Below are 20,833 nucleotides of genomic sequence, written 5' to 3'. Positions count from 1 at the left end.
GTTTTTAAGGTACAGACTTATTTTAATGCCAGTAACAGAATGCAATTGAGATTTCCTCAAATCAAAATGTATTGAAACAAATCAAACAGCAGCAATACGTATAAAACAAATGTGGGAGTTGATAAGGTGTCGTTAATCATTAATAACACAAGTTGAACAGCATGATGAGAACACACATATTTAAATACAGCATTCCTCCAATCACACACAGTAGGTCCTCGGTCCAAAAATAGATGGATGAAATGACATTAGGACACGTGACGGCTGTTTTATGCTTGACGCATCAACGTGCTGCGCGGAAATGAGATGCACGGAATCCGCATGAAACAACGCACATTGTTTACAACATGGCGGCGACGGCTAGACTGCATCTACTTCTCCTATTTCTCCTCGAAGAAGAGGAATTGTGTTGTCGTTTGTTTCTACTGAGACGGAAAAGAAAGCAAAGGTGGTCCCTGTACCACATGTGTTCCTGGCTGATGCTGCATTTCCTCTTCAACAAGACCTGATGCAGCCATTTCCAGGTATACTACAGTATTTATCTATTGGTGATCATGTTAAAAAACGTTTTTGTATGTCAACTGTTAACACAACTTTCTTTTCATGGTTTTCTCTCTTTCTATCTGTACTGTGTATAACCTGAACATTGGCAAAACATTATTTTTTTTTAAATAGTATTCGTAGAGTTGTATACTTACGTATTCTGTGTTTTTTATTTTTATTGTGCAATTTCCTTTCTTGCAACATGTGTTTCCCTTTTTCTATCTGTACTGTGTACAGGCCCATGTATGTATATATAATTCAATTTTTCTGCTGCTGAAACTCTGCAAATTCCCCCTTGTGGGATAAACAAAGGACATATCATCTCATCCACATCTCATTGTACCAACAAACCTCAGCGATGCCCAGCAAATCCACAACTACCACCACTTACATGCCAGGAGGGTGATAGAGAACAGCTTCAGCATACTGGCAGCACAATGGGGAATCCTGGGACAACCAATGGAATTTCACCCACAGAAAACTGTGAAGGTTGTGAAGGCCTGTGTAGGCCTGCACATTTATTAAAGCAGCACAGATGCTGCCAACTCCCCAGCAACCAGTTCCATCCCTCCCAGGTTCACAAACTCATCTACACACACGGGGGTGATCCTGTGAGTGGAGGGCGGTGGTAGCAGGCCACAACAACTTGTTGGACATTGGCCGTCTCAGCAAAGCACGAGCTAGCCGGGCTGCACTCTCAGCTCCAAATGATCTCAGGTCATTGTTCCTGACACCACAGGGACTTGTTCCCTGGCAGGAGAATGTAATCAGAAGTTATGCTGAAGAAAATACAGGACTGCAGTGAATTAGAAATACTAAACTGTTTTTATTGCAACACACTGTAACAAAAGAAATAAAATATGCTAAATAAGAATTGCACTTCTTTGTGACCTCTATTCCATATTCTCATACAGCACTTGGTAGATTGTGTGTGTGACTGCCTCAACTTTGTGTGCTGGGATGGATTCCAGCAACAATACAGCCAAACCTTGTGTGTGCTGTGTCCTTAATGGTGGCTGTAACAGTGGCTCTCACTTTGTCAGTATCTCCTTATCTATGTTCAAGCAGGTCAGCATCTCTCTTCTTCAACACTGCTCCTAGCGACACACTCCTCTGAGTAGTACGTCAGAAGTGATCAGAATCAGAAAAAACATTATTTATCCCAGAGGGGTAATTAGGAAGGCACTGAGCGGCATATAAATAAACAATGATAATAGTTGAACAACACTAACAATAATTTTATTGTTATATATATATATATATATATATATATAATGTTATCTAAATAATATGCAGAAAACAAGGGGGTCGTGATACAAGTATATAAGTCAGGCCACTTGCGGCCCTCGATTTAATTTTATGTTGCCCCCAAAGTAAATGTACCAAATGATAGAAAAATACTCAAAACATGAGCAAGAATTTAATAAAAAAAAAACAGAATAGAATTACAACATTGCAGGAAAAGACAGTAAAAGACCAGAGAAACAGAGAAAATACTCCAAAAACATGACAGCACAAATACAAAATATGTTTAGCTTATAGGACTAGATAGTACAATCCCGTAGATAATCAGTACTTAGTCTAGAGGTGGGGTTAAAGGGGTAAAAGCTTCACAGGGGTCTTCAGGTGGGCACCCTCCTTCATTGGTGTTTCATTGAAAGGTCCACAACACCTCCAAAGGGCTCAACGGCGACACCTGGCGTGCCATGTGTGCCCCACTCTGCTTTTACCCCTCGATGGTTACTTTGCAGCCCAGCTGGGATCCTTTCTTTTGATCTATAGCCAGCTGCTGCTTTGTTCAGCAGCATCTGACAGTGACTTGACAGCTTGCCGGAAGGCCTGTCCTCGCACTCCCATTCCCTTGAGAAGCTTGGTTGTGGACGTAAAATGTGTGGAAAAATACACAAAAACACATAAATGCACAAAATGCCTCCTAATGAGCAAGACAACAAACATACACAGAATGACAGGAAAACACACATTGTTCTTTCCTGTATTAATGCTCAGATCACTCATCATTCTAAATGCTGACATTAATGTCGATCGTGTGACCCTCCGATCAAATGCATTTTTGTGGCCCTGCTGTGATAAAAGTTGCATACCTCTGATATAAGTAAAGAACAACATAAAAATCACTCGAGTTCATTAGGGGAAAAATAAACACACTTACCACCACTAAAAGTAGGAGACTGTGGTTCCACAAATGAGGAGATTGAGGACACATTTGAAGAGGCTGAAGGCAGCCATGATTTTCTGTGCAGCTCTTCCGCATAGTTAGAAAAATGTGGAGGCGCTCTACACGGAAATGTTGCCGCATAGAGTGCCCACGTGGGGAGGGGGGGGGGGGGGGGGGGGGCATGGCAGCAAAAATTACGTGCGGACCTCGCGGAAGAAAGGAAATTGCACAATAACACAGAATATATAAGTATACAACTCTACGAATACTGTTAAAAAATAATGTTTTGCCAATGTTCAGGTTATACACAGTACAGATAGAAAGAGAGAAAACCATGTTGGGAAAAAAATGTTGTGTTTACAGTTGACATACAAAAACGTTTTTAAAATGATCACCAATAGATATAAAGTATACCTGGAAATTGCCGCATCAGGTTTTGTTGAAGATGAAATGCAGCATCAGCCAGGAACACATGTGGTACAGGGACTGTAGTTCCTGGAAGGTTGGCTCCTACGATTTAAAGGACGAGTCGACCACCTTCGCTTTTTTTTCGTCTCAACAAACTTCACAGAAAAACACTTGAACACTATGTAGGGTGATAATGACTAATGATCACAGCAGTGTTTAGGTTTGGGAAAAAATTGTGATGAGTATTTAACTTTACTGTTTGACCCTCATCCCATGTGTTATCACTGAGGAGGCAGGGTTTATGACATATACTGCAGCCAGTAAGCAGGGAGCTCTAAAAATAAAAGCTTCACTCCACCGGGTCGCTTGTCCCATCCATTCTTTTTACAGTCTATGGTCTCTGCACACAGCGCTGCCTGAGTTGGTGTGTCTTACTGCTACAACAGCAACGCCCATAATCAAGGCATTTTTTTTTAATTTCCTTACTAGTGGCAGATCAGCAGAAAGCAGGGGTTTAGTTACTCTTTAAATTTCACTTCCACACCCCTTGTTAAGACATTCTATTAACTCACCTGTTCACTTGTGTTCGGGATTATCCTGCAGCTGCTTCGCCATCTTTTATCGCGCAATGAAAGAGGAAGGGGGCGTTATCACACACAAAAGCAATTTTGCAGACAATGTCTTTTACAAATATTTTTTTAACAGATTTCTTTTGCAGACAAAAAATGTCTTGTACAAATAATTTTTTCACACTTTTTTTGAAAGACTAAATCCTTAAGACCCTAATTTGATCCCACACTTAAAGCCACAGGGCAGGGCTGACTGCCTCAGTATTGAGTCAGCCAATCGTGGCTTGCGCCAGCTTAACTCTTTGTCCCATCTGAACCACCCAAAAAGATGAACGTAGAATTCCAAATTTTCTGGACACAATTCCTTCCGCTTCGCCACCTGCTGTGTGTTTGGTTGCTGGAACAGCAGGCATGCAAAAACTTTACCAGTGACTACAACTTAGAATAAATTATAGTGAGAGATAGAATAACTCTTGCCATCTGTCCTCAAGCTGGTCAATAAAAAGAACCGGGAAGAAAGAATGAACTTCAATCAATCAATCTTTATTTGTATAGCGCCAAATCATAACCAATGGTATCTCAAGGCACTTTACAGTAGAGCAGTCTTAAGGACGGACTCTTCATTTTATGGATACACACTTGTTAATGCCTCATTTACACCTACACATTCAAATGTTTTGCCTGATGGCATTTTGGTGTTTCTGCTCATCTCTCCATTTGTAGCAGGATTTGATTAAGTATAGGTTGCTTTGCTGCTGCATTTCTAGGGTTGATGTTGGGTTTATGCAGAGTAGTTTTGCTGTGGTCCAATAAGGGACTGTGAATGCTCTTAACATTAGGCAAAGGTCAGTAATATAATCCACACAAAGATGAGATGTAGGTATATTACTATAATATAAATAAATATATAATTCTTTTACTCTACCATTGACTATGTAGAGGCTCACTGAAAGACAGCTGAAGAAGTTGTGAGCTTTCTCACACAACTCATGGCATCATTAGGAGAAGAGTTTAAAAAAAAAATCAATCACTTTTTGAAAAATATTTTTATTTCAGATTTTGATGTACAATAATAAATTTAAAGTAGATATGAAAATACAAACCACCTGTATGCAAAAAAAAGCAAGGCACTTTATTATTAAACATGGGCCTTTTGACCTCTTTTAGCTTCCAGTCCAATCACACAATGCTGAAGTGTATGCTATAAACAAAGAAACACTAAATTAACATACTATAAATTGTTTTCTCCAACAGCTTTGGTCAAATACATACAGGTACATCTTAAACAATAAGAACATCCTTTAAAAAAAAAGTTAATTTTTGTTATTCATTTCAGAAAGTGAAACCAATATATGATATAGACTCGTGACAGAGTAAAATATTTCAAGCCTTTATTTCTTCACATTTTTGATGATTAAGGATTACATGATGAAAACCCAAAAATCAGTGTCTCAGAAAATTAGCATATTACATAGGATCAATAAAAAAGTACATTTTAAACCAAACTGTCAGGCTTCTGAACTGTATTTTAATTTCTATGCACTTAAAACTTGGCTGGGCCTCCTTTTACATTAATTATTGCATCAATGTAGCGTGACATGGAGGCGATCAACCTGTGGCACTGCTTAGTTGTAATGGAAGACCAGGTTGTTTTGACAGCAGCCTTCAGGTCACCTGCATTGTTGGGTCTTGTGTCTCATCTTTTTCTTGACAATAGCCCATAGATTCTCTATAGTGTTCATGTCAAACCAGGTTGCTGGCCAAACAAGCACAGGAACAACATGGTCATTGAACCAGCTTTTGGTACTTTTGGCAGTGTGGGAAGATGCCAAGTCCTGCTTGAAAATGAAATCAGCATCTCCATAAAGCTTGTCTGCAGAAGGAATCATAAAGCGCCCTAAAATTTCCTCGTAGATGGCTGCGTTGACTGAACTTCAGAAAACACAGTGGACTGACACCAACAGATGACATGGCCTCCCAAATCATCACTGACTGTAAAATATCCAATGTCATTTGGAATTCAAGTTCCCAGAGTCTGGAGGAAGAGTGGAGGGGCACAGAATCTACATTGCTTTTGGTTTTCATTATCTGTAAGCCTTGATCATCAAAATATCGCGAAATACAGGTTTGAAATAATTCACTCTACGTACTCTTTTATAGATCTACCTGTAAGTGAAGAAAAGCATTTGTGAATGCACAACAGGGACTGATGTTTTTAGGCACATTCACACCAGAAATTCCTGGTGAGTATTAACAACTCTAGGATTTGTTTGCCTCGAAAGTCCGCTTGGTTTGGGCCGGTGTAAACACTCAAATGAAATCTTAAGCAGATCAGGCAAGCACATTTTTATTTTGACCAACTCAGAGCATTTTCAATCAAATTCAGTGAGGGCTACAGTTTAAGTAAAATAAAATAACATTAATAGCACCCTATCAGAAAGCCTGAGCTGTCTGATAAGGAGATATTACTACATCACTACAACAAAGCTGAGAACTTATTCAAGAAACAGTTATTACTAGTAAACCACATAAACAAGTGATGTTATGAGTCCTGTCATATGCCTGCAAGATGCTAAAAGTCTTTATGCCAATTAGTAGATTGATAGCATCTTGTAGCTTTATGTGTTGGCAGTAAAAGAAGTTTTGCCATTTTTAAACACACCTAATGAGCTAATATTTCCTTTTGGACACTAGGTCTTTTTTTTCTCTGCATAACTTAATTATTCAGTTTGATGGAATTGCACATCCCAGTTCCCCTAAAAAACTGGTTTTGCAATTTACCTGTGTGGCTCACGTGGGCAACGTGGTTTTAGTAAGGAGCATAGCGTGGTGCATAATGACTGTTGGACTGTGGGAACGCATAAGATCTTCTGGAGGATGGGGGTGGGGGTGATAGCCGGTGCCGCTCATATGCATAATCTTTAGGATCTATGGGTTCCCGGGTGTGCATGCTGTGCTCTCCTGCATAGTAGGCTTTGGCTGCTCCTGAGGATGGGGGCAGCGGTTGACGCACATAATGACTGCTGAATGAGGGCCTTGAGTGGGGTGGAGGAGGTGGTGTAATAGGACAGCCATTACCTTGATCCAAGTAAAAAGATGAGCGATACGGATTCTGTACTTTGGATCTCTCATAATAGTAAACTGATGAGCTTTCGTTTCTGGGACCTGCGGCTCTGCTGCTGTACCGATCGCCGAGCTCAAAACTGTAGCTGCTCATCCAACGTGGAGGAGGGGGAGGTGGTGGTGGTGGTGGTGTTATCCTCCTTGAGTAAGGGGATCGACAATACGCAGGACCAGGCCTGTAATCAGATGAAGGTGTGGTTCTTCTGTAGCCGTCACTGGCATTTCTGAAAGGGCCCCTTAGGGGGCCGTCACTTCTGCGATCTCTCCCTGTATAACTGCCGCTGCCGTTTCGGTACTTTGGACAGTCACTTGACCAGTGGCCCAAATTTCCACAGACATAACATCCTTTATGATCTCCCATTCCTGGTGCAGTGCGGAGTTGACTAGTGGAAAGCTGGACGTTCATCATCTTGCCTAAAAAAGAAGGAGAGGAAATGCATGAGAACATGGACTGCTCTATTCTACCGACCGAAGCAGTCAGTATCTGTGGTACCTTAAGGTTACACATACTCTGAAATTGAATCGCAGTACTTTTTTTTTTTTAACAGGAAAGAGCGCTATCTATTTAGAATTTGAAATTCAGGACACACCGCCATGTTCTAAATCTGAGGTGTGAAAGCAATTTGGCTTCCCCAAGACAAAATAAAACAGGTGAAACACGTTGACAAAGATGCACGCCACCAGCAATGATTATGAACGACTTCATAAAAGAAAGAGACCAGTAAGTTGTTCACGGCTTACCATAAACCACAAAGAGCCACCAATTTGCTTATGGTAAGATTTAAAACTTGTATGGAAGAATAAAAAACTAACATGTCACACGTCATGTGAACTAAATGTTAGCATGAAACTAATGTCACTATTCATCCGCCCCAACTTGTGAAACACAATACTTTTTTTATTATATTCCACGTGTTAACAAGACAAAGCTGGCCCCATTAGACAGTAATGTAACTATTGTGATTATTACACCTAAATATCCTTAAGGCTTTTAGTATTGCACTCAGATGAATGATTATATCATCAAGCCTGAACTGGTTTAATTAGAGGAAATCAAAGATATTTAGCAACTATAACTTAATGCTAACTAATTATCAGATATAAAATAAACAAGATTCAGCAGCAGTGGTTTATATTAAAGATTAAAAACACAATTGTTTTTGCTTTTCACATGCTTTTTCTTTTTAGAAAATAAATTGTGTACAATAACACTAATAGAGCAACCGATATCAGCCCATGAGCTCTTTGAGTTGGCAGCTATTGTAGACTTTTTCAATGTGTAAATGCTAATACTGAAGGTGATTGTAGTGTTAATGTATTCAATTTCATTTGTGTTTGTAAAGAACCTGTTTACACTAAGGTGGGATTCTTTTTCTATACATATTATTTCTTTAGAAACTGTAGTTATATTAAAAGTTTATTATACCTCTGTTTGCATTGCTGTTTTTAAGGTTTTGTTACATGTAAGCCTGGGTGATAAAACAATAACAATATACAGTATATCGTAGGGATGTAACGATTAATCATAAGGCAGTTAAAAATCGATTCATCGGTATCACGGTTGATATTGATTTTCTGACAATTGAATCGCAGTACTTTTATCCGGAAGTGTTGGCGGCGGGCGGAGTCTGCTAATACTTTCTTTCTGGCTGCCTTCTACTCTTAAATATGTTAATAAATGATTTATTACCCCTTTAGCACCGAAAGAATATCTGTAATATTACTTGAATATCTGTAAAAGTCACGTTTTTCTATTAGCTCTGTCTGCTAGCATAGCTTCTCTTCTTCACTGCAAGATATCTGCATGCCAACCGACCACTGGGTTACCAGCGCCCTCTGCTGGTCCAAACAAATATGACGTAAATCAGGGCAATGACGGTTCTTTTTTTTTTTTAAAGTCCAATTGTTAAGGCACAAAATACATTTTCAGTTGCACTTTTAAAAGAAAAAGAACTATTATGCAGTTTTGCATCGTTTATTATAGAACCAGAATTTAAATTAATAGGCTTCATTTTAATTTGTATTATTCCTTTATTTATTTAATTCAAGATTTATTTTTAGTTAAATTGCATTGTTTTGAATAGTTTATCAAGGAATTCTTTTGACAATGAAAAATAAAAGGAAAATAATACAGTATTTTCTAGTTTTTTCCCAAAAAAAAAATTTGTCCACAGTTTCATTTTGTAAATGAAAAAATCGTGAGAGAATCGTATCGTGAACCCGCGCACAGTCACTACCGTGACTCATAACTGCTTATATAAACAATACAATGAGTGCGGCCACGCAAGAGGAAATTGTGGATAAAAAAGGAAAGGTCACATCACCAGTTTGGCTATATTTTGAAAATTTTATTTCTACTGTTATTTATTTTTTAATTATCAATATTATTATTGTTTATAATAATTCTAACAATATATTCTAATAACATTTGAAGAAGTTGTACTACCCTTGCTTTATCTGATAGTCATTTACACTATGTTTATACTTTTAATCTGCAGGTGTTACAGGAAAGGATAAAATAGTGGAAAGGGCTATTGGTGTGTGTAACAAAAGTGGTCTCTGCCTTCTCCTAATCATGAAAGAAAAAGATGGAACTCATTAAAGCTCAGAATCACCTCCATCTCCTAAATCATCAGCTGGTCACAGTCACCAACCAGGTAGAGCTCAAGGCAAAAGATGGTGCATCACTGAAGTTTTGTTTTCAGACCAAAACTGTGGCTTTACACAATGAGAATTATTAGGCCGATCATCGATTTTTGAGTTTCAAAAAAAACATTCACCGATCCAATCATACTGTATAAATTCAGGTTGTTTTTTTTTTTTAGATATCGACCGAATTCCTTTGGTACTACCTGATAAAGATTCATGGAAAATCAATCACTATGTTTTGGGACCTAAACGCAGCCTTGTGACTGAGAGGGAGTGGAATAGTTGAAGAATTTCCATGCAGGACCTGAACATAACATTTGTTATCAGAGTGTGTGTGTGAGGCCCTTTAACTGCTCAACCAGGATGCGGAGGGAAGGACCAGAGCAGATCGATAATGCCATTTTTGAGTGATTAGCACAAAAAACGCTGCAGCTGTTGAATTAAACCAGAGTCATACTCAATGACTGCTGTGAAGCAAGGGAGTTCTGTGTCCACCATCACCCTGAAACGGACAGAAGTCTCAGGTATGAAAGCGAAAGTAAACGAGAGTGCACCGCTCCGCTAAACAAAACAAGCGCGCGCACATACAAACACACACATACATAAAAACACAGTCACTTACAGCAGATGCTGCCCCCTGCTTTCAGAGCCGGTAGACTGGGGAAGAAGTCCGGCGCTCAGCCAAGTCGCTCCAACCGAGAGACATTTTTGTCGTTCGCGCATAACTTTGTGCACAAATGTGAGTGAAACAAAGTCGTGTCATGTAAAGCAAACAACCGTTCGGTGTAAATTAGACTGATAAAACAATGCAATGAGAGCACTGAGTACATCACGACAACGACGTCGGATCGACGAATTAAGACATTACAGCCGATAACACTAACTGCATTAAATGCAAAATATTGGCCACTCTCGTAATGGTTCAGTACTTCCGCATTCGATCAAAGGTCAAGAGGGATAAACTCACCATAGCTGACGGCGTAGGCAGCAAGTCTGACAGAGATTTTGATTATTTTACCCGTTGGAGTGTTGATTCCTTGAAAAAATTTTTGCGTAAAAGTATCATTCTCCGAAGCAGAAAGACTGAGTTAGACGCTAAAGGCATGAAAAAGGTGACAAAAAATCAATCGTATGGGATCCTCTCCCAGATAATTTTTTTGATTTTAACACAAATTAAGTATTGAACACTCTTAAGAGTACACCAAGGCAAAATACACACAAAAAAACATGTATTCACGCCACTCAAGTTGTGGTTTGTGAAAAACAACAAATATATATGTGAAGAATTGTGATGTTATAATAAATGTATCTAACATTTGTACAGTTACTTGCTTTGTTACTTAACACCACTGCTGCTGAGCTACTGGCTTTATAGTCCGTTTAACAGTTTCTATCATGTGCCTTGTTTCTTTCCTCTATTGGTCTGGACAAGCCTCAAGCTTTCTTTCTTTCTGCACTGCGTTGTTGTAGGGTTCTTTCTAAGGGTGTCCCGATCCAATATTAGCTTGAAAACCAATAACGAATATCTGATTCAAATTTTCGGATTTTCCGATTTTTTTTCCGCCCCCAATTAATTTTTCATTTATTTTATTAAATCGTAGAATAGGGTTAGATATATTGTAGATATTAGGAATGTGCAATATTTTATAGTTTATGATTTATCGTCAAAAACATTTTCACCGGTAAGATTATGTCATCCCACGATATAAACAATAAATTCCCATGACAGAAATTAGCGAAGACCAAGGGCTATTTGTCCCTCAATTTAGCCAAGAATGTCCCAAAAAAAACCTTGTTCCACAGGCCAAAACTGCCCATTTGTTGTCAACTTCTCTGGAGCGGAACATTGTTTACGGGACCTACGCAGCGAAGCCGCCGCGGCCGTGGTGTGCACCACCCCTCCCGCCCCCAGCCATCCCTCACACACACACACACAGCGGTGCTCGTCTCAGCTACCTGAAGCTGCGACACATCATGTACCACTACTTGGTTAAAACCAGACAACCATCCAACAAAGTGAACCGATTCAAGTTCCTCCGTCAGATCCACCCAAAGTTCCACAAACACGGGGACAGAGATGAACCTGTAGCAATGATTATGAACTGGAAACTCAACTAAATCTAACAATGCTAAGCTAACACACCGACACACAGACTGGGCTAAGAGCTAATGCTAACCACTCCAAATAAGGAACAGACCAATTAAAAAGAACACGTCTACTGTCATAAAACCACAGAGAGCCACCGACTTGTTCATGGTCAGATTTAACACTTGTATGGATGAATAAAAGCTATTCACCTGTCCAAACTTGTGAAATGCAATATTTTTTATTATATTTCACATGTTCACAGACAAAGCTGGTCCCATTAGACTAATTAACTATTGAGATTATTACACCTAAACATACTGAATGATTAAATTATCAGCTTGATCTGGTTTAATTATAGGTAATCAGAGAGTTATTTATTAACCATAACTTTATGTAACTCATTATCAGATAAATGAAACAAGATTCATCAGCAGTAAAAACACTGATGGAGTTATTTTTGGTTTTTTAGAAAATAATTTCATTTTAAGTGAGGAAATAAAATAATTACATACAATAACACTAATAATCATCCACATGCACTAATATATTCCATAAAATATCAGCCCATGAAGTCTGAGTCAGCTGCTATTGTAGCCTTTTTTCATGCGTCTATTCAGAATCAGCTTTACTGGCCAGGTACAGTTTAGAACAATATGAGGAATTTGACTTGGTAGTTGCAGTGAAAGAATACACATCAACACACCGGAGCAGCCTTTTGCGGCGCCAACATTTATTTATTTGTGTTTGTAAGGAACCTGTTTACACTAAGTTGGGAATTTTTATTTATTCATAGTTTTTATTTTATTTATCGTGATGTTTATCGTTATCGTGATAAATACCAGAAATTATCGGGATACATTTTTTAGGCCATATCGCCCATCCCTAGTAGATATTATGTTGAAGGTTAAAAATTATGTAACCAATTAGTTAATAAATGGGTCCGTTTTTCTCATACCTACTGTTGCTGACTATTGCTCTGTGTTTGAGGAACATCACTTGATCAAGCCTTTTCTAACATTCCACACTACAAAATAAGTAATTATTATTTTTTATTAAAGAAAGGAGAAAGAAAAAAAAAAAGTGCGCATGTATGATTAATGCTGATATCGGCTGATACTCAAGGCTGCAATATCGGTATCAAACCGGAAATGAAAAAGTTGTATCGGGACATTCCGAGTTCTTTCTTACTACAAATTTTATATTGCCAAAGCGCTTTGAGATGACTTTGGAAGATATAGGGATCTACATAAGCATCTGGGTGTTTTCCCGTTCAAGTGAAACCGGTCTAGTCCACTCCTGTGACCTGTTCCAAGCAGGTCCGTACGGAGCGTGAGCATTGAGGGCTATAAGCTTCCAGCGTTTAAAGAGCGGTAAACAGCCTATAGCAACCACGACAGACTGAGCTGAACTGCTTCCATCAGTTTTTAAAAGCGCTCGGATCGGCCGAAATCGGCATCAGCGGAAAACCCTGGACACCTCCTCAAGTCCTAATATTAGGGTTGTAACAATTCACTCAACTCCCGATACGATGCGGTTCACGATACGATTCTCTCATGATTTATTTTACAAAATGGGACTGTAGAAAAATGACTGAAAAATATTCCTTTATTTTTTGGGGGGAAAAAAAACTAAAAAACTATACTGTTTTCCTTTTTTTCCATTGTCAAAATAAACTATTCAAAACAATGCAATTTCCGCGGGTCGATAATATGTGTGCGAACCACAGGATACGATACGCAATACAAAGCTCACGATAACAATTGTCTCACGATATGACGATACTGTGACTATCGATATATTGGTCAGAAATCAATCTACGATAATCTATGACATAAGGAAAGAAAAAAAATTAAGTGAAAAAATATAATTTTTATTTTATATCTCTGAAAGACAATACATTGAAAATTTGTCCTATGAACAGTGACACTATTTTAGTGCAACATTTCTGTAAATAAGCGTCAATGAAAAATTATCTCCAATAGTGCTTTCTGTAAACAAAAAATAGGGCCTTTCTTACCAGTGACCATTATAGTGCAATATTCCAGTAAACAATATATTGGTTCCTTCAACAGTGACAACATTTATGTGAAGACCTACCAGAACATTTTAATGAAAAAGCACAAAAGGATTGGGGGGAAAAAAAAAATATTTAAAAAAAAAAAAAATCGACACTTAGCAGGAGCATATCGATAATCGATCGTGCGGAAAAATATCGCGATATAATGCCGTATCGAGATATCACACTACTAGTCAATAACGTTATAAACAGGACTCAAAACAACTCATTGCCGTCACACTTGCACGTTTATTGTAAGATGGGACGCTCAAACACTGCTTATGTCATTTAATTAGGTTAATTTAAATTAAGTTGATCAAAACTTAAACAATAAACCTGCTCAGATTCAGTAAATCACTGATCCTTGAGGAAATTGGGTGACATTAAAGCTGTTCTCATACATCTATATGACTTTATATGAAATGATTAAAAAGGAGCAGTCAGAATAATCCATGTCATTACAGCTTATATCTTCCTTTTAACTGTATCTTACTTTATTTTTGACACATTTATTTAATGAGTTCTTTTATTTATTAGTATTTACTTTTTCTGAAAAAAATGATTAATATTTCTAAAAAAGAAAAGAAATTTGATTAAAATAAAAAGGAATTTTGAAAAAAATAAAACAGATTTTATACGGCCCATTAACACATGAAATGGTCATTTATTCTTCAGCAGAAAATGCATCTGCAAATTCTAGAAGTGGACACAAAGCAGTGTTCACAGAGTTAAGCACTTCTATGTCCTGCCATGTCAAACATAAGTTGTCTTGTGGTTTTATCAGCAGCTAAAACCTGTGCTAGAGCTTTTTCTTGCTCAAGGAACCGCTGGATCATTTCTCTGTCTTGAACCCAAACTAGCGCAATATTCCATTATCAGTTTGTGTTCCGGTAGGCCCAGTTCTTTTTGGGAAGCCTGGAGAGCTGCTCAAAAACAACTCTCCTCCAGCACCCCCACGGCCGTGTGACTGGTGCACCGTTGTGCTTGGGGATACCCGTCTGCGCCATCCATCCTCTCTGGTGGCTCACGTGAGACAGGCATCTTACATAGACACTAGGGCTGAACGATATGGACAAAATTTCATATCTCGATTTTCATGCCAGATATCTCGATATCGATACGATATGATATGACAACAGGTTCGATGAAAACCAGGCATTTTTCAGAAAAATAAAAACATCATGATACAAAAAAAATGTGGAAAGTGCAGTTTTATTTTTAAGAACTCACTGCCAGTCATCAACATTAAGATAAATTATGAAAAAATACATTAAAAAATCAAACATTTTACTGCAGCTCTGCTTTAACAATAAATAACAAATGCAGCAGCTGGTGGAACATTGAAAGTGCATTGAAGTGCAACAACATTTATATTCTTCAAAAGATCACATAACTGTATACAGAAAATGCATTTGCGAAATGATCGATATCATGGAGCACGAATTCAACATTAATTTTACACTCATTATAAAGTTTGGGAATGGCCACTTGATTAAAATGTGTTCGGGATGGTATTTTATAACGCGTGTCCAGCGTCCGAACCACGACCTGCACAACACCTCACTCTTGTTAACATCGTCCTTTCTGAATCCAAAATACCTCCAAATTATGGAGGATGATCTATGTTTTGGCACCAAATCAGATTCTGCACTGCCACCGGCCGCATTATCTCCCGCACTCATTTTCTTTCTTTCTTTTTAATTTATCCGCTGTCTCTGTCGTGTGCGCGCGCTGGCCTTAGCGGTGCATTCAAGGGCACTCGTTAAAGTGATGTTTGTTGTAACTGCCAGAGTTGTATGCAGGGCGAGCGGGAAGAGGAGAAATCTATATCGTCTATATCGTTACTTTTTTCGATATTCATATCTTGAAAGTTCATATCTAGATATAGATACGATAACAATATATCGTTCAGCCCTAATAGACACTTCACCTCACTCGCAACTGGTCTGGCTTAAACTATCACATACACAACACTAATCCAACCCTTGGGGGGCTGGATGGTTGTTTTTCCATGGGTAGATTCGAGCAATGCGAAGGGGACTGATGAAGTAGCCACATTAAATCAGTAAAAAAAAATTGAAATAAGCTTATTCAAGTAACATAACTTCCATTTATATTATTGCCTACATAACTGAATGGTTTGTGCAGCAGAGAAGTCCACTTGCTGCTCTATTGCACAATTACCTCAAAATTTAAATGAGCAAAATGTAAAAAAACGTTCTACTTTTTGGAGTACGTCTATCCTCTTTTTTGGAAATCAAAAATTCTGTCCCCCTACTTTACAAGAAATTAAAAGGTGATTATATTACAATCTATAAACAAATAACCGTAAAATAATACTTTTTTTACCCCTCTATTAAGTTTGTAGTTTATTTTATTCATACAAATGAATTCAGCAAAATATCACTGAATTTATGAATCAGAGTCAGTTCAGAGGTTCCGCACCACCGGTCCGGGATCGGTACCAGGCTTTGAACCTACAGAGCCCTCGGTCACCACAAAAAATGACAGACATAAATGAGAGCATTTGAAAACCATTTAATATATCCCCTAAACCATGTCTGGACAGTGGTTGTTTCCACATTGTCGATCTGTTACAGCAGGTGACACTTCTCAATCAGCGGAGTGCCAAGCTTTACAGGTTCCGTGGCCGTCGCAAAACCGGACTTTGTCCCTATTCACAGGTGCACATTGGAGGTGGAGCGCTCCTGTGTCCACCTCCTAAAACGAACAGAAATGTGTTGTATTAAACCGAAAGCATATGGAGGTGCCTCCCTCCACTCCTCATTCGGAATCTCAGTTCCGTCCCTGTACAACAAAGTGAGCGGTGAAATTATTATGGGGTAATGATATGCATGTTTGTGTTTAGCTTTACTCGCACAATTTGCAAGTAAATTAATTCCTCATTTCGCATAGATGGTTATTTTTTTCCAGGCGTAAAATGCGAGTAAATCTGTTTTTCACACATACAAACAAGACACACAGCTCTTACCTTCAAAAACTGTGTTTGCCAGCTTACTAATGGCCTTCATAGCGTCCTCCACTCTGGACATATGTACGAAGGCGTAGTCCTTTACGAGGTCACACTCCACTACAGGGCCGAACTCTTCGAACTTGGCCTGCAGCATCTCACGGGTCACGCCCTCCCCAAGGTTGCGGATATGCAGCTTGGTACTGGCCTTTGTCTTCCCTTTACTCAACTCCACCTTCATGCACAAGCCGTTCAGCTTGTGCTGGTTAAGATTTTTAACAGCCTCCTCCGCCTCTGCCAATTCTGCCATGTGCACAAAGCCATAGTTTTTGACAAAGTCGCACTCTGTGACTTTGCCATGCTTCTCGAAGAGTTGCCGAAGCTCCTCTGCTGTGGTATTGCTGGCAAGATTGCCAACAAAAATCTTCACCATGGCAAAGGTCTGGGCGTCCAACTGCTGTCACAAACACAGTAAATGACAGTGTAAAGGTTAGTGAGCAAACAAATGGTACAGAATAGTGACATTGTTATCTACATCTCACTGAAAGCAATTACCAAAAGAGTACAGCCACTGACCATTTGTAAAACATTGCTTAGAATCCATAGAATAAATGAAGAGCTGAAATTCTTAAAATGTGCTGCGTCAAAAATAGTTCAGATTTATAAAACCAGGCCTAGCACACTGCACACACTTTTCCCTTTACAAATCATAGCTAGAATGTTGGGCTGGTGAAATCACTGAATATCCTGCTTTTGACACACCCACATTCTGCCATAAATGGTCAATGCAAAGGGACTGATACAAATGGGATTCTACAATTGTTCATGGCAGAAGTGAAAAGGAAAAGGAATTCCAGAATAAGACAGAGGTTCTTGTGACAGATGGAGGCCATAAAAAGAGCATTTATTTGGCAATAAAAGCAGTGGCATCACTAATAAATGAAAACAAAGTTATTCATAGCAGTTGTCATTACTATAAACAGTGTGAATTGTGGAAGAGGTGAAATAAAGTGGTTTAAAACACATGGTACCGCCACAGTCAGTGTGCATCTGCTACAGGACGCACTAAGCATGCAACAATTCTAAATAATAATGTTATTGAACCGTTCGGTTTGTCCCCCATAATCAGGACGAAAGTAACACCATGCAATACACTGAAGTTAAAAAACAAAAGAAAAGAAAACATCTTTTTTCAGGAAAACAACAAAACAAAACAATGTTCTGGCTAATAAGCCATGTACTCTCTAAACAGAAAAAAAATTCACATTTCTCATTGCTTAATTAAAAAAAAGAATTTGATTGTTTTCATTAGTTCATTTTGTATTAATTCATTATTTCAACATGCATTTTACTGTAGCTCTGATAAGATGTTAGAATGTAGCATTCTAATAACGTTGCTCCAACGGACTTATTTTTTATATTTTTATTAGTATTTTGTAAACCGGAAGTTCCCACTGAAACGGTTGTACTTGAGGTAGCTTGCTGACTCAATGTGTACTTACAAGGCACGGACAAAAAGCTGGAATAAAAAGAACTAAAAGACAAAATGGAATGAGCTATTCTTAGTTAGTCAGGCATAACAGTTTTAACACTGAGCAGGTGAAGATGAATAAAGCTGATCACGTTCTCACAGATCACCACTGCGCTACACAAAACACGAACAGAGCTTTACAGGCACAGCAAAGTTAACCTGCACTGGAGCCTCTGTATTTAGGAGTCAGTGATGATTTGCATTGTTTTGTTTTTGAGGGTGTTTGTGGTGGTTTAAGATGAGTTTAATGCAGCCAGGACAGGAGGAGAGAGGGCGGTGCACCTAATAAGCGGTCCCCGGAAACATTTCCCATAAAAAACATTTCTTGCCCCACGGTGACGTGTTTCATGCCAATTTTGTCCATTTCAAAGTTCAAAGTTAGTCACACCAGTGCCACCACTAGAAAAGTTAGTGCAACTCTAACTCTATCCCTAACCGAGGGCTGGCCCAGCCCATACAAAGACTAAGCGACTGCTGAAGGCCCCCTGGCCATTAGAGGGCCCCCAACCTGACTTGCATGTTACTGATACTGCTGTGCATTGTGCGCATCAAAACTGGAATCACCTACTAGTCTTAAACACAAATGATTCCTTACACCTTTAGCACCGAAAGAATATCTGTAATATTACTTGAATATCTGTAAAAGTCCCGTTTTTCTATTAGCTCCATCTGCTAGCATACCATCTCTTCTTCACTGCTAGAATAGCTGCATGCCAACCAACCACTGATGTAAATACAATACACTGACTGAAATAGAATATCTATTATGAAATAACTAATTGCTTTTGTGTTTTTCATGCTGTAGGCTTGTCAATCACCAAAGGTTCTGAGTTTCCTGGTTTTCCCCTTTGGCCATGTTTGCACCTTTTTATTTGTGTTAAATTATTTTACTTTTAAATGTGACCAGCAATGGCTTGTTTCAAGATTCACTAGGATTTAACTTAAGTGAAACAGTTTATATTATATTTTGTTTGTGTGTTTGTTAAAACCGTATTTCAAGATTGTGCCTTTTTGTAAGACTCTACTTTTAAGTATAGATATTAAATGTCTTATAATAATCATAATTTCAAAATTCCTCTCAACTTGTAACATTTTTTGTACAAAAACACAGTGGGCCGTCGGTGGGCTTCCCTACCACCACTGGTGTTTGACTTTGTATGCACAGAACAGACGATGTGTTTTTTTGTTAATTGACTCGGGTGTGTTTGGTCTGCAGTGAGAATGAAATATTTCAGCTAACTTTTTGTTCAAAACTTACATTTAGAGTGTTTACCTGTGTTCTCTGTTTGGTTTACTTGAATTTAAAAGCACTTTACTATTTTACTTGACTTTTGACACATAATGATTGCATGTTACAAAAAATAAAAACAGGAACTGCAAAATTTCTTTGTCTTTGCAGTTTAAATTGGGGCTTGGAACCACCTAGTGTAGGTTTCAATCAACAGGAATGACAATTAAAATATAGGTGTATACACCAAAATGTTTTTGCTTACGCAGCGCACAATGGGCCCCTTATTACTGATTTTCCTTAGGGCCCCCAAATGACCCTGCCCTAACCCTAAAATATTTATTTTTCTCAAAAATGTAATTTTAAAGGTGAAATTTGCCGAGTTTAATATGTCACAATGCGGTGGACACACACACGCGCGCGCACACACACACACACACACACACACACACACACACACACACACACACACACACACACACACACACACACACACACACACACACACACACACCTATATTAAGCTTCCATCTGACTGCCTAGGCTACTCAGAGCAAAGGACTGCTATGTTACAGTAATAGTGAGCTAACGTGCTAATGCTAGCCGAATCCCGCCGCACACTGTCAGCTCTTCACACGCGGCTTTTATGTACTACCTCTGCAACGCTATTGTCTCTACGTCTTCACACAAGATCATGAGAACTCTGTGTCCACAGCTACTCACCTGAAGACAACAAAGTCTTAAAAGCAATGAATGGAATAAAACGGCGCTCTTTAGCAGTCGCTTAGCTTCCGGATCAGACCAATCTTTACTGCCCCTTACGGATTGGAGGGCTGCTGCTGCTGCTGCTTCTTCTTCTGCTGCTGCTGTGGTTTCCGGAGTCACGGTCAGAGTTCACATTGGTCTGAGATTGGTTATGAGCATGCGCACTACCGGAAAATGAATTTATGCTACTTCCGCTTAGCTTTTTTCTACTTCCGCCGTGCTGAGATAAAAAAATAATAATTTCAAAGCTAATGTTATTTGACGAGTGCTGAAAGGCTCATTTTCTTGTACAAACATGTACAACTGCTCAAATGTGTTTTATAATTTATTCAATGCAGTTTTTAATTATTATTACTTGTATTTTGTTTGGATAAAAATAAAGCACATGTTGGAAAAAACATGATTATAATAAAACTCCATACGAAAAAAACTAATTTATTTTCTAAAAAAACATGATTAGAATATACATTGCAGTAAAAAAACAGTTAACTTAATGTAACTTTATTTTTTAAAATCAGTATAACCCAGTACCCAGTCTGGGTATCATTAGATAATGCCAAATTCATCTGTGAACCAAAATAAAATAACTGTTGTTCTTCCTCTCCTTTTCAAACAAAAAAAAAGAAAACCGTTTTACCGTTTTAATTAAAAAAAAAAAAAAAACATTAAAAAAAACTAATATTGGCCCGTTTTTCGATTGTCCTGTGTCTTTTTCTCCTTTTCCT

General features: G+C 38.4%; 1 protein-coding gene across 2 annotated transcripts; it reads right to left on the bottom strand.

Moving 5' to 3' along the window:
- Window positions 1–4,846: 4,846 nt before the first annotated feature.
- Window positions 4,847–20,200, bottom strand: LOC114480439 (RNA-binding protein 4.1-like). 2 transcript variants are annotated; one of them, XM_028474568.1, is made up of 3 exons: window positions 20,067–20,200; window positions 16,606–17,041; window positions 4,847–7,233 (listed from the first exon to the last, which is right to left on the bottom strand). In XM_028474568.1, exons 2-3 carry the CDS (start codon window positions 17,015–17,017, stop codon window positions 6,506–6,508), a joined length of 1,140 nt encoding a protein of 379 aa, XP_028330369.1. In that variant the 5' UTR covers window positions 17,018–17,041; window positions 20,067–20,200; the 3' UTR covers window positions 4,847–6,505. The 2 variants fall into 2 exon arrangements, with proteins under 2 accessions (XP_028330369.1, XP_028330370.1); XM_028474569.1 differs by having other exon boundaries at window positions 16,606–17,038.
- Between the last annotated feature and the right edge of the window lie 633 nt (window positions 20,201–20,833).

The sequence above is a fragment of the Gouania willdenowi genome, chromosome 18 (genome assembly GCF_900634775.1).
Source record: "Gouania willdenowi chromosome 18, fGouWil2.1, whole genome shotgun sequence".
In the NCBI taxonomy this organism is placed as follows: Eukaryota; Metazoa; Chordata; class Actinopteri; order Blenniiformes; family Gobiesocidae; genus Gouania; species Gouania willdenowi.
Note: the sequence above shows the minus strand (reverse complement) of the source record. Positions and strands in the feature narration are given on the sequence as shown.